Here is a 13,806-nt window from a genome sequence, read left to right on the forward strand (position 1 = left end):
GATCTGATTGAGGTGTTTAAGATTGTAAATGGAATTGACAGTGTTAATGTATCATTCTTTTTTATATTTAACAATGAGAATAGTAGGACTAGGGGACACAAAAATAAATTTTGGCAAGGTAGGAGTCATTTTCAGCTAGGACAGTTTTATTTTTTTAACATGGTGGTTGGCCTTTGGAATGGATTGCCTTCAGATGTTGTAGAGGCAGTAAATTTAAATGAATTTAAGAAAAAGTTTGATAAGTATATGAATGAAAAGAGCTAGGTTTAAATTTTTTTTATTCTAATTTAGTTTGAGGATGGAACAGCTGAGATGGACCAATAGGTCCCATGTTGTCCCAAATGTTATGTTATATATCACCCCGTTAGACAAATTGTTTCACAAATGAACCACCCATTTGATAAAAGAATTTTGTCTCAATATAAGCTTCCATCTAAATTTCTAAAACTTTTAGTAGTGATTTCTACTTGCAAAATTCAGACTATTATTTTAGCCCTCTCTTTTCCAAACTCCTTTAGAATGTTTGCTTGAGTATTATACACTTCAAATATACTGTGTTCAAAAAAAAGAACTAATTTAAGCCAATTAATGTAATTATAGTTTCATAATTTCTATTTTTGAAACCTGGAATAATTATTGTTATTATCCTTCATTTCTTGAGTTTAAAATTTTATTATTGTTATTATTTTTTAATAATTTTAATTTAGTTTTGAGGTTGGAATAGTCGAGATGAAGAATAGATCCCATTTTGTCCCAAAATATTATGTTAGGTTAAGTTGAAACATTATATTCAAGGTTTCATTTTGTGATATCAGTTATTATTTTTATATTACAGGGTAGCCTTGCTGACTATGGTAAACTGTTATTACAAGGACCTTTTAGTGTTTGGATGGAGAAAAAAAAGGACAGAATAAGAGATCTCCGTTTTAAACCACAGCAACGTTTTATATTTTTATATGAACAGCTTGTTCTACTTACCAAGAAATGTGGACGAGATGAACATCCTACTTATGCATTTAAAAATGCCTTAAAGGTAAAATTTTTATATTTCTCTTACAATTCAGACTGTACACCTTAGTCTGCAGTAAGAAGGTTTTCTGTTTATAGTTTTGTATGTGTGAATTAAATGTTGTTTGTTTGTTATTATTAAGCTCGAAACTACACAATGCGCTATCTGTGCTTTACCATCATTGGTATTGAAACCCAGTTTTTAGCATTATAAGCCCCTAGATTTACTGCTGAGTCACTAAAGAGCAAGTGTTGTTAAAAGCAAATATGTATGCATAAAATAATTATATTTGATAAGTTAAGTAGGATAATAACAATCCCAACAAAAGTCTTTAGATGGAAATAGTGGTTCCTCATTCATGTAGTTATATTTTATTTTCAGCTTTTGAATTAAACAAAATGGTGCTAATATATATAGTAGAGATGGCTGATATGGGTATTAGAAACTTTTATTTAAAACACAACACAACTAACAACATTTTGACCATCTTAAGTCATCCTCAGGTTAAGAATGACGTTTGAAAAGTGACCATTATTGATCACGTGTCATGGGAACAGTAATGATAGGTTTAAGATTATAGAGGGCATTGTATATATTTAATCTATTACATATGGTAGTTAACAGTGTATTATATTTGTCAGTGTAGTTTTTACATAGTATAGATTTTATTTTGGTACCTGGTTTTTTGGATAAATTTGAATAAAGTTATAAGTTTTTTAAAAATGTTAGTTATTTTGTTGCTGTTATTTATAAGATATAATGCAATGACTACCATGATTTCTATATTGGAGAAACAAGCCAAAATATTGAAACTAGATTCAATTAACACAAAAAAACACCCTCCCATGTTTTTGAACACTGTATATTAAATAAACACAACATAACCATATAAAACACTAACATATTAAACAAAGAAACAAAAATAAAGAAATGAAAAATTAAAGAAGCTCTTCTAATGCAAAAACTTAAACTCACATTGAACCAGCACCAAGGAACATTTCTTTACCTATATTAATTATTTTCCTTACACGTGTTCACACAAGATACTACACTATTAACTACCAAATAACTTATATAAATGCCAGTATGTGTGTCACGTCATGCTTGATTTCTCAAAACAGGAGGAATCATAAAACCCAAAATGCACTTATCCAGATAGAATAGTTTGATTACTGTCTGTCCATTATGATTTTAGTGACAAGGGGTGCAAGGGGACTGTGAAAGGGGGGCATGAAACCTTATAAGTGTAGTGAGTGTTGGTATACTAAGCCTAAAGTAAAGACATAGTGTGGGTTCACCTTGTCTAGAGCCACGCTCATAAAATGTATCATGAAAGTAAAAAACATCAGTTCGATTTTAAACTTAAATCGTTTCTGAGTTAAGCTATTTTCTGTTATATCACCAACATTTTTAATAAAAAAACAAACCTCTTTAATCAATGGAGACCTAAATTAAGAAATCAACAAATATTTTTCCAGTTTTGTTTATACATTTCATTTTATACTTTCAGTACATGGACTAACAACAATATTAGGTTATACTTTTGTTGCTAAGCAACATGACATAAAAGCCATTGTTGGAACGTAGTATTACCAAAACGCACTGTCATTTCTATATATTAGAAATTGTCAATCTAACCGATTTTTACCAATAATTATTCCATGAATACACCACAAATTAATTTCATGAATGATCTTAATTTTGATTGGTTCACAAAGGAATTTATCGACATTTGACTGCTTCGACTGCACTTTTCTGCCTCTTTGTTTTTCAAGTTTAATTTCACAAAATTTATTTATTTCAGTTAACTATGAAATGTGAGGTTAGGGTATACTTTGAGGTGGAGATGGTTTTTGACAGACTGTACACTAGTATATAATATATTAACTATATACAATACTCCCTACAATCTTATACATATCATCCTCATAACACATGATCAATAATGGTCACTTTTTCAAAAATCATTCTTAACCTAATGATGACCCAAGGAGGTTGATTTGTTTGTTTGTTTGTTTGAACTGAATTACAAAGCTACACAATGGGCTATCTGTGCTCTGCCCATCATAGGTGCCGAAACCCAGTTTCTAGCACTGTAAGTCCACAAATATATACCGCTGTGCCACTGGGGGGCAAGGAGGGTGAAATATTATTACTTGTTTTGTGTTTTAAATAAAAGTTTTTAATACCCATATCAGGTATCTCTACTATATACGTATTTACTTCAAGTGGATTCCTTGTCACATGAAAATTGTGTTCATTTAAAAGTACCTAAAAATTGAAGCAAATAATAGTATAAGATTTTGAAATTTGAATGGAAGAAATTAGATGGTTTTAAAGCCATTAAGTGGTTCCAAGTGTTACCAGTATGTTTTGTAGTAGTAGCAGCATTAGCCCCAACCAATTTATTTACTAGTCTGGGGTATTATATAGGGATTCTGGAATTAAATGCTTTCAACAGTATTATTTTTCTTTATATATTTTAACTAATATTTTATAAAGTGATTTACAAAAGTAAAGAATACTGTTCCTTTGTTAACTTTTTTAGACTTCACAAATTGGTTTAACAGAAAATGTTAAAAGTTCACGAGGAGACAGTAAAAAATTTGAAGTCTGGTTACATGGAAGGTCACAAGTCTTTATTATACAGGTAAGTGGACTGGAGAAGCAGAATAAATAGGGTTAATTGAACTGTATTTGTATGCATATTTTAACTTTTTTTCTGAGTAGTTCAGATATATCCTAATAAACATTTGTACCCACTGACTTGGATTTACCCCAAGGCTACCAAAAAATGTTTCCCTCCACTGCAACATGTGGGAATACCCCCTGTACTTGAAACAATTGCCAAACCTGCATGCATGCTGCCATTTGTGTTCTATGCCATGAAACCTGGATCTTTATTGACTTAGTTTTGTCTATATTTATGCCATTTACTGGAGAACACTTTTCTTCTAATTTTCCTCAATTTTTTAATTTAAATCATTATTTTTCACTATCCAATATGGTTTTCAAAGAATATTACTGTCAGGTATAGAAAATACAGCTTCTTTCAATATTGAAAAAGTAATACAAAGAGTCAAATTCATACTTTTATGTTTTGGTGGATAATTGACACTTTATGGGAATCAGCGTGAAAATTAATTGCACAGTGAAAGGGTTAAAGTGTTCATAGATAGCTTGTTTTTTTATCCTTCATTGGATGTTCTCCATTGAAAGCATCACAGTAAAGTATTTTTTGCTTTGCTTCTTTGTCATAAGTTAGAATTATTAGTCATATATATAATCCATGAATTCCTTTTGAAAACTAGAATTATTTTTCAGTTGACTCTTAGTTACACTTGTAAAGTTACAAAAATTTGCTCATGAAAAGTGATATAACTTTTAACACATATGCTTTTATAAAATCTTGTTATTTTATATAAATTTTTAAGGCACCTTCCTTAGAGGTTAAAAATACATGGGTGAAAACTATCAAAAAGGTTTTACTACAGCAATTTGAAGATCTCAAAGGTAAATTATTTCTTATTTCAAGGTATTAATACATTAAAGATGAGTTAAAGAATATTTTGTTACAGTAGTTTGAAGATATCTGTGGCAAATTGTTTTTCAGCTCAGATATTAATGAAGAATGATTTACTACGGTAGTTTAAGAATAATTAAAAATATTGTTTCATACTTAAGCTGTTCCTGAAAGTGAACTACAAATGCTGTGTAGAAGGTTTTGTTGTGTTATGTTTTATATTTAAAAGTTAGGATGGGATTAACTTAGGTTATTGATAAAAATGAAGTTATCATGCCATGAAAAATTATTTGTTTGATCAATTATTAGATCTCCTATCTACATTTAGTTAATTGATTGAAACTTCAATTTGTGATAAAATTGAACTTATTACATGGTGGAACACGATTATTTTCTACAGTTTCTAGATCTAAAAGCTACATGTATCTAATTTATTTAATTAATTCTCTAAGATTATTGATTAAAATTAGGTTGTTTATGCCATGAAATATGATTTTGTTTCAACAGTTCCTAGATCTTAAAGGTACATTTAGTTAAGTTAATGATAAAATTGAACTTATTATGTCATGAAGCATAATTATGTTTCATCAGTTCTTAGTTCTCAAAGTTACATGTGCAGTTTCATAGTTCATTGCCTCATATCTCACAAACAGTATGCCATAGGAATGTGAAATTGCACATGGGTGTTAAGGTTATCATGTAAATTCATAGGCCACAGTAGTTATGCATATTTCTATGGGTGCAAATGGGCCTTTCATTTACAGTACAGGTCATTCAACCAACATGAAACTGACAAATGTGCAGAGAGGTGAAAAAATGAAATGTTATTACACTATTGGATGCAATGCCGAGGCAGCTCTCAGTGAATACCATAGAGTGCATAACATCTGTGGAGGATTTTGTTCCAATATTTCTTTGTGCAAGTTGATAAGTCTCTGACAGGCAGACCACCAGCACCTACTGTAACTATCACTGAGGTCAGCCATAACATGGTAAAACAAGCCTGCATAAATGCACATGGGTGCAGCATGCACATGATGTCACCTATTTTCTGGATTTGCCAATTACAATTGTTTGTAAAGCTTTTCAGTCAACATAGCAAGTGTTTCCTTACAAGATGAAAGAGACAATAACCCAACATGTTGATTTTACATTGCAGTTCTTGTCAAGACTGGAAACATGGGCATCTGCAGACATTTTTCCGGGGGAAGGGGTGTAAAGTAGTGAGAAATTGTGAAATTCATATACATATGCTGAATGAATAAAGAAAGAATTATGTTTCTCATACCTTCCCTGTGGAAGCCCATGACTGAAATTTGATGACTCTTATTGGAAGTGTCAACATGGACAACTTCATTATCTGGATGGAAACTAATCCAAATGTAATACTTGCTACATGTTTCCATGATGCTAAGGTGACAGCATGGTATGGTATCACAGCTGACTTTGTTATTGGATCATGCTTTTTCTTAGGAACTGTCAGCACCTGAATTTGCACATGTACCATGAGAAGCCTTGCATAGTTCCAGACTGCAAGAATGCAATTTTATTGAAAATAGTCAACATACCAGAAGAGTTGTGCAATGCTGCTGTAATGTTCATTGTTACACAGATGCATTGCATCTTCTTGTGCAACTTCTTTTTCTCTATGCCATACCATTTGTGAGATATGATGTATTGAACTGCAAAACATTCTTATAATTACCCATGATTTATTTAAAAGTTCATTTATCTCAAAGTTACATGTAGTAACATGATTAATGTTTTTATGTCAAAATGTTTTTGTAATGCTTAAAAATTAAATAAGAGAATTGCTGGAAAAGAAAAAGATTAATTGCTTGTAGAAGTGTTGATTTTTCATTTTAAGTCTTTTTTTATTTTATCTTAGGTGAAAGTAGAAAACAACACACTGAAAAAGTCCCAAACATTTATAATGGAACAAGAACAGCAGTTTCAAGTGCTCTCCATAGGTAAAGCAGTTTTACTGCTTTTTTTCTTTTCTTTTTTTACTTAACTGTTCATATTATTATAAAGACTTAATGAGACTGTTGAATGAGAAATGTTGAGCACTGAAAAAAGAAAACACTCATGGTAAAAAATGGCAGATAAAGTAAGATCATTCTGTGGACTACCAACCTATGTTTGTTTAACTTCACTACTTCATAAGTATTCATTTTATAGAACAATTAAGACAAAATTTACAGTACTGTTTTATTTAAAGTCATAACTTATCATGGTGTGAATGACTTATTATAGTATGATTGAAAGTGACTTATCACCCTGTGACTCAAATAGATGTTTAGAATAAGTGTTCTGAATTAGAAGTTAAAAACTTGGAGTTGGAATTTGAAACAAGTTAAATTAACTACCTTGTATGTGAACACTGCACTGTGAAGTGATGTTCTGTAGTGATAGAATGCCAACTGTCGGTGTCTATGTGTGACAATTAAATGAAGAAAAACCCACGTAGAGTTTAAAAATCCAAATTATTGCAGAAAATCTATAATGTTCAACATAATTTTGGTCTTGGAAGGAATAGCATTGCTGCTTCTCTGAACATCACTACTTTGTGTGTGTGAGGTACACTGTTTTTTATACTCTTTTTCAACTCTGTGAGTGTCTAAACTTCTTTCCTCTGTATTTTAATAAACTATCAGCTTGTATGTCTCAGCCTTTGTTTTGTGATAAGTCCATTCAGTTGCATATTTTTTAAAGTTGTCATTTTTAATTAGGGATGGGCTTTTGCTTTTTATTTCTTCTGATATCACAGAGGCTGATTATCTTCTCTAATTTTAGTGAGGCAGCTATTGCTTGTGTTTCCATGAGTAAATTAACCTCAGCTGAGGTAATGAATGCAACTCAAGGTGCTGAAAGCAGTGTAATGAAAACTGATAAAACCTACATTTTACAACTACAGAGAATAAGAAACTGGAAGACTTGAAGATGACTATTAATCAAAGATTTGTGAACAAGCAACAACAAAATCAAACTGTATAGATTTAAACAATTGTTAATAATGAATTGTTGGTAGCACAGGACCTGGTCTTTAAAGCAGTAAAACTCTAGTATGTATAAGAGTGAAAGAATAGGACATGAATATCACCAAGATGTTGTTCAAACCAAATAATTGCTGTGAGCAAGACTGTAGACTAGTTTTATGTACAAACATAGAGGAGGAGCTCAAAATTTTGCTTTTTATGCCAAATTACAGTGAACACCAAAGTGAGAAAAACATTAAAAATGACTGAATTATATTTTTTGAAAAAAAAACGTCTCAGTATTCTTCTGTGGTCCATTTGTCAGTTTTCAGAAGATTTGAGTAGTTAGTGGACCTGAGATTTGCAGAAGTCAATTTCTTTGTGAAAACACCAGCAACAGCCACCTCACCAAAATTAGATACAATTGTCAGCTTTCATGGTACCAGAAGAAACAAAAAAGAAAGTTCACCCCTAATCAGCAAATAGAACTTTAAGAATTATGCCAACTGAATAGTCTTATCCTTAAACAAATTCTGAGATATACAAGCTGATAGTCTTATGAAAATACAGAGAAAAGTGGTTGAGATACTCAGAGTTGAAGAAGAGTATAAAAAAATAGTGTACGTCACACAAAGAAGTGATGTTTAATATCAGGTGTTAACTCCAACCTGAGAGAGAGACTGAATCTTAAGGCTTACTTAAAAGTATTTATGTATTACTGGTAGGAAATAACTTAAAATGAAAAAAATGACACAGAGAAACATGGTTTGATCAGAGGTTCAAATTTAAAGGTAGGAGATACAAAAAAAGTAAAACACCCCACATATTTATATGCCAAATTACAATAAACACCAAACTGAAAAACCATTAAAAATGACTGAATTATCTTATTTATTTCTTTTAAATTAACAGCAATAAATAAAGAGTTTCTTAATCTTTTTAAAGTCATTTCTATATTGTTTCATTTTTATTAATCACCTTTTTCAGCAAAATATATTTCTTTTCTGGTATCTGTATAAATCTATTGTATGTTCATGTAACTACTTCGAAGGGTGTGAATGAATCTTCAACAAAATCGGTATGGAGGTTCATTAGGTCCATGGGGGGTACATACAAATTTTCAGTTTTTATGGGCATTTTTTACCACACTTTGCCCTCTGTTGGTGGATCTTCACCAAATATGGCATGAAGGTTTGTTGGGTCCATGGGGAGATACATAAAAATTTTCAGTTTTGCATTTTGCAGTTTTTATGGGTGTTTTTGCATTTTTTACAACTACCTTGTCCTCTGTTGGTGGATCTTTATTTAAATTGGCATGAAAGATTTGTTGGGTCCATGTCCAGGGGACGGGTACTCAAGCTAATATATATATATAAGTTTCAGTCTCCAGTCCCTCTCCCTTAAGAGATTATTTTTAGAGATTAATAATTATTATTATGTGATAGAATTGACCTCAAATTTCAAGTGTGTCTCATTTACTTTAAGATCAAGAAACACAATTGGCAGCCTTAGCTGGGACAATTGTCCAACAGTCACCAACAATAACCAACCTATTGTTCAACATGTTCCCGAGCTGGAGCGGAGAGCAACACTGCCCACAATACGATACCATGGTTACAAAACAAATAGCGTTTCATACTCAGAAAATCATGATGATGGATGGTCGACTGATGACTTTTCACAGACTGAAGATGAAGATGATGATGGAGATATGTTTGTTTGTAGAAGTGAGGTAAGCAACAATTTGCATCATTAGATTTTACATTCAGAAAACATGAATGAGTTTTAATTTTGTCATCTAAGTATTTAAACCCAATTGACACTTCATGTGTATATTGAAAGCATGAAAGGATAAATATTTTGTTTAGCATATCATTATATATATGCATGTATTATTTTTTGTGTTGCTTATCAATACAGGAGCTTCTTTTTTTCATGTTTATGCATTTATAACCCAAATATTACAATTAAATTTTTGACATTTAAAATATAAGTGCTGTATTACTTTTCCATTTTACAAGTATTTTTTCTGGTGAGTTTGCTCAGCATTTTATCAAAACTTTTTTAGATATATTCCAGATTTGGTTTAGATAATTTACTTTTTATGTTAGGTTGGAAGTTCTTATCAAGCCCTGGGAGATTATGAAGCTGTAGATGTTGGTGAAGCTTCTCTTACTGAAGGGCAGGTTGTGGAAGTGGAGCGAGTGGGTTGTGCTGGCTGGTGGTATGTAAGAGTCACGGAAATAGGGACTCATGGCTGGGTGCCAGCTATGTATCTTGGACCACTAAGTGGAAAATATGGCTCACACTCTACACCTTCAGTCAGCAGTCAAGGTATGATATCCTAAAATTATTTCCAAAAACTTGATACAGCCAAAGTCATTTGGACTGTAAAAATCATAATTCATTTACTAGTATGAATATATGTAGTTGCTTTTTTGTCTTTTCAGTTTTTTGATTTATCACATTTTATGTACAGTGTTTATCAAGTTCATTATCATTCATAGTGGTCTTACTTTTCCTAGTATTTTTTATACATCTTTTATAAAAGGAAATTACTTTTCTTAGTTTTTAAAGAAACAATAGCAAATCTAATTGAGTATCTGCAAAAACTATTATTTATCTCTTTCTGCTTCGAGTGTATATATATATGTCAAAATATCAATTAAGAATTTATTGAGTTACAGAATCAACACAGTTATACTTATCATAGGAATTGTGATTCTCATCTGTGACTAAATTAATGAAAAAAAAAAATTCAAACTGAAATTGAAAAATATATTTTTGATTTTTGCTTTAATTTCAAGATTCAGGCAGTGGAAGCCTCTATCATGCAGTTAGTAGAACAAGCGTTGCTAGTACTGTCAGTTTGGAGGGTGCATCAGCTTCGTAAAGGACTTTTCCAAGCAGTTATATATTACTCTGTGGATAATAGTGAAAAACCACTGACTGGCAAGAAGTGGTATAAAAGTCTGATTGTTTTTTATTTCATTACAAATGATAATGAAGAATTAAGTTACTTGTTGCAGATTGAACAGTTTATATGTATGCCAGCTGTTGATCATCTAATCTTTGTTTTCTGTTGATGATGTCCTTGTTATTTGAATTCTCCTACCCCACACTAGGAACTGCTTTACTCAAATATTGTGAAAGGAAATAGTATTTTGTGTATGTTTGATTTTTATACACTATAGATACTTCATATTATGTGTATTTCTTTCATCTGGTAAAAAGTATGTTTTAATGTATTATAGTATTGTGTTTAATATTTGTATAAAAACATTAAGTCCTTTTAGGGCTGAAAACAGACTTTTGTCGATTATCAGTTCACTCCAAAGAACTAATCGTTCTGTAAGTAGGTTATTTTTAACAGAACTACAGAAGGGACTTATCATGTAGTATTGAAAGTTCAGACTGCCATATGCTATAATTTACTGTACTGCCTACTACTACTCTGTACTGCCCAAAAAAAAAGGTATCACATTTCTTGTTCTTTAAAATCAACTTCTTTAGAAATGTTTTTCATATCACTTGTTACTGAATATTATCTATAAAGAAAAACAGTTTTCTTTGTTGCCTTTTAAAAATGTTTTGCATGATGCTTGATTTCTTAACTAATGCTAAGGATTTAATGGTTCTTCAAAAACATAGTTGGACTGATCATCAACATCAGTTGTAAAGTTTGATCTAGTTATGCTATGCCACCTGAGTCATAACTTTTCATAACGCCACTACTTTCTATATATTTGTAACTAACAACTATACTCTTTGATCACAGAAAAACAATTAATACCAAGTTAAAAAGCTTATTTTAAAATATCTGATATTAGGAGTAAAACTCAGTGGAAGGAACTGAAAATCAACATCATGGTCTTTTTTTGTTTGATCAAATGTTGCCTTGAATTTTGTGATAAACAGCTTTCTGGATGCTGAGTTCATCTTCCATAGATGTTCAGTTTTCCGTCCCCTTGTGGCAAAGACGTTTAAGACTTTAGTACAGTTGCATAACATCACTGTTTGAACACATTCATCCATTCAGTCAACGAAATACCACTATTTTATCCACAGGATTACATTGGATTTTGGTTTGGAATATTTCAGGATAAAACAGAGATTGGCATATGCTTCCCTGAATTGAATGAATTTTTTTTTTCACGTAATGTGAAAATGTTTAGTTAATTATGAATTATAAAGTATGTACAGAAGTTTAAGGGCACACTATCATCTTGGGAATCTAGGGCTTAATATTGGTTATGCCATCTAGTGACATTTTTTAGTATCATTACTCTAGTCTGAATTTGAATATGATATAGGATTGTAAAGTTTATATATACTAAAATTGTTTCGTTAGTATTGACTTAATAAATTAGATGGCATTCTGATGATAACATTCTAAACTCCTCATTAGAAAATGTACATGAATCTTAGATCCTCAAGATGACTGTATGCCTTTTAAAATCACTGTGATGTTTTAAGAAAACGTTTTTGTATAGATTTAGGAGTTTACAGTTTTTTCAACTGCTTCATTCTCTTACTGAGCTCAAATTGTGTAACCATTTTGCAAGCTCACTCTTTTGTATACACTACCATTGTGTTGGGTAGAAATTTTTACATTGCAGCAGATTCAAACTGTTCTTATTGAAACTAGAAGCTATTTCTCTTGAAATTTCTTTTTACTATTATAGAGAGGAACTAGTAACATTTATAATGAAATTTACTATAGTAGTCAAATAATAGCTTGTTAAGAAAGCTTATATTATTATACTTACAGTAAAATATTTCTTTTCCCTTCTTTTCAGTAAACCTATCTGTATTTTGTTGATTTTTATTTGTCTAGTTGTCAGGCAAAGAGTTGCGGTAGGTTCAATTTTCACCCCAATTTTATTGAAGGTTAAGAAAAATGCCATCAACAATTTAAGCTACATATTCATCAGAAATTCTCTTTTGAGAGATTGTACCTACACCCTTCCTTTCCTGCCTCCTAGCACAACAGAATATCCAATCTATCTGCTTCAATTAGTGTGGGAAGATTTTTTTGTTTAGCTATTTATAATTATACCTACTGGATAAAAGAAAGGGTTGGTATTGTGTTAGTGTCACACATTCTATACAATGCCTCCTACATTTCAAAATATTACACTTTTGGTTGAACTGTTGGTCAGAGTGATAAATACTTAATTACTTGTTATTAATTCTTGACCATTGGTAACTGCTGATAAAAATACTTAATTACACAGAATAGATATTTTTATGGAAATACATTCACATTGTTTATAAGTGCGTTAAGAATATAGGTTGTGTTGAACACAATTTACTTTCAAGAACTACTCATTTTACATTTTAGAAAAATAAAGCAGAACGTAGTGAACCAAATATTCCACTGTAAAGTATACAATATTTATGATTAAAAAGAGTTATTTTTATCTTCTAACAGGTATGTATTATTAAACTTTCAACTGAAATCCACATTTGAAACAGATAATGATAATCAGTACAAGATTTATCAGTGAAAGGGATTTTTGCATTTTGCATTCATTAATTTATTATACAGCTTAGTACTTGTAAACTTTTCTGTGATACCTGTATATTGACAGTAACTGTCAGTAATTTTCAGTCTGCATAATAAAATTTAGGTAGAGCTAGAATTCTTTTTTTTACATATGCAATTCCGTAGGTTGTGATTGTACTGTAAGCCAGAACTACCAAAAAATCTAGAATTACACCATCTTTCTTTATGGAGTAAATATAATATAGCCCAAATACTACTTTTCTTTTTCATTGATTCCCATTTCTTCAATCTTTGTACTAATCTTAGCCATTACATCTCAGAAGTGCACTTCAAACAGTGTCAATCATACCAGTAATATTCTGGAAATGTGAAACCAAAACCTAATGCACTTATGGATGACTTTCAGATACAATAATTTTAGTAATCTTTTGAACAGTCATTGTGTTGTTATATATATATATCTTCGTACTGCCTCATTTATTTAATTGTATAGTTAGAAACATTAGAATATTTCATTGTAAATATAATGTCACATAATTTTTTTTTCACGATGTACATTTCAGTAAAAAAAAAGTCTTTATTTGCATATGTATTATACAATCTTAGAAAAATATAAAAATATTTTACTATTATTTCATACATGTGAAAAATTTAGTTGTTATTTTTTACTATTATTGCATACATGTGAAAGATTTAGTTGTGTTATGGCTTCCATATACTTAAAAGATTTGAATACCAAATACTACAGCAGTATATTGTTTGATGTGACTCAACCCAGACTTAATGC

The 13,806-nt window shown here is 30.8% G+C and overlaps 1 protein-coding gene across 1 annotated transcript in view; it reads left to right on the forward strand.

Moving 5' to 3' along the window:
- Window positions 1-13,535, forward strand: part of LOC106464391 (guanine nucleotide exchange factor DBS-like) — a 73,878-nt gene extending 60,343 nt beyond the window's left edge. The window contains exons 18-24 of the mRNA XM_013924522.2: window positions 836-1,033; window positions 3,558-3,659; window positions 4,444-4,522; window positions 6,421-6,502; window positions 8,996-9,242; window positions 9,622-9,844; window positions 10,318-13,535. Of these exons, the coding sequence (XP_013779976.1) occupies window positions 836-1,033; window positions 3,558-3,659; window positions 4,444-4,522; window positions 6,421-6,502; window positions 8,996-9,242; window positions 9,622-9,844; window positions 10,318-10,403 (1,017 nt within the window). The 3' untranslated portion in view covers window positions 10,404-13,535. The remainder of the gene's footprint in view (window positions 1-835; window positions 1,034-3,557; window positions 3,660-4,443; window positions 4,523-6,420; window positions 6,503-8,995; window positions 9,243-9,621; window positions 9,845-10,317) is intronic.
- Window positions 13,536-13,806: the final 271 nt, after the last annotated feature.

This window comes from Limulus polyphemus, unplaced genomic scaffold (genome assembly GCF_000517525.1).
Source record: "Limulus polyphemus unplaced genomic scaffold, Limulus_polyphemus-2.1.2 Scaffold1637, whole genome shotgun sequence".
NCBI classification, from domain to species: domain Eukaryota; kingdom Metazoa; phylum Arthropoda; class Merostomata; order Xiphosura; family Limulidae; genus Limulus; species Limulus polyphemus.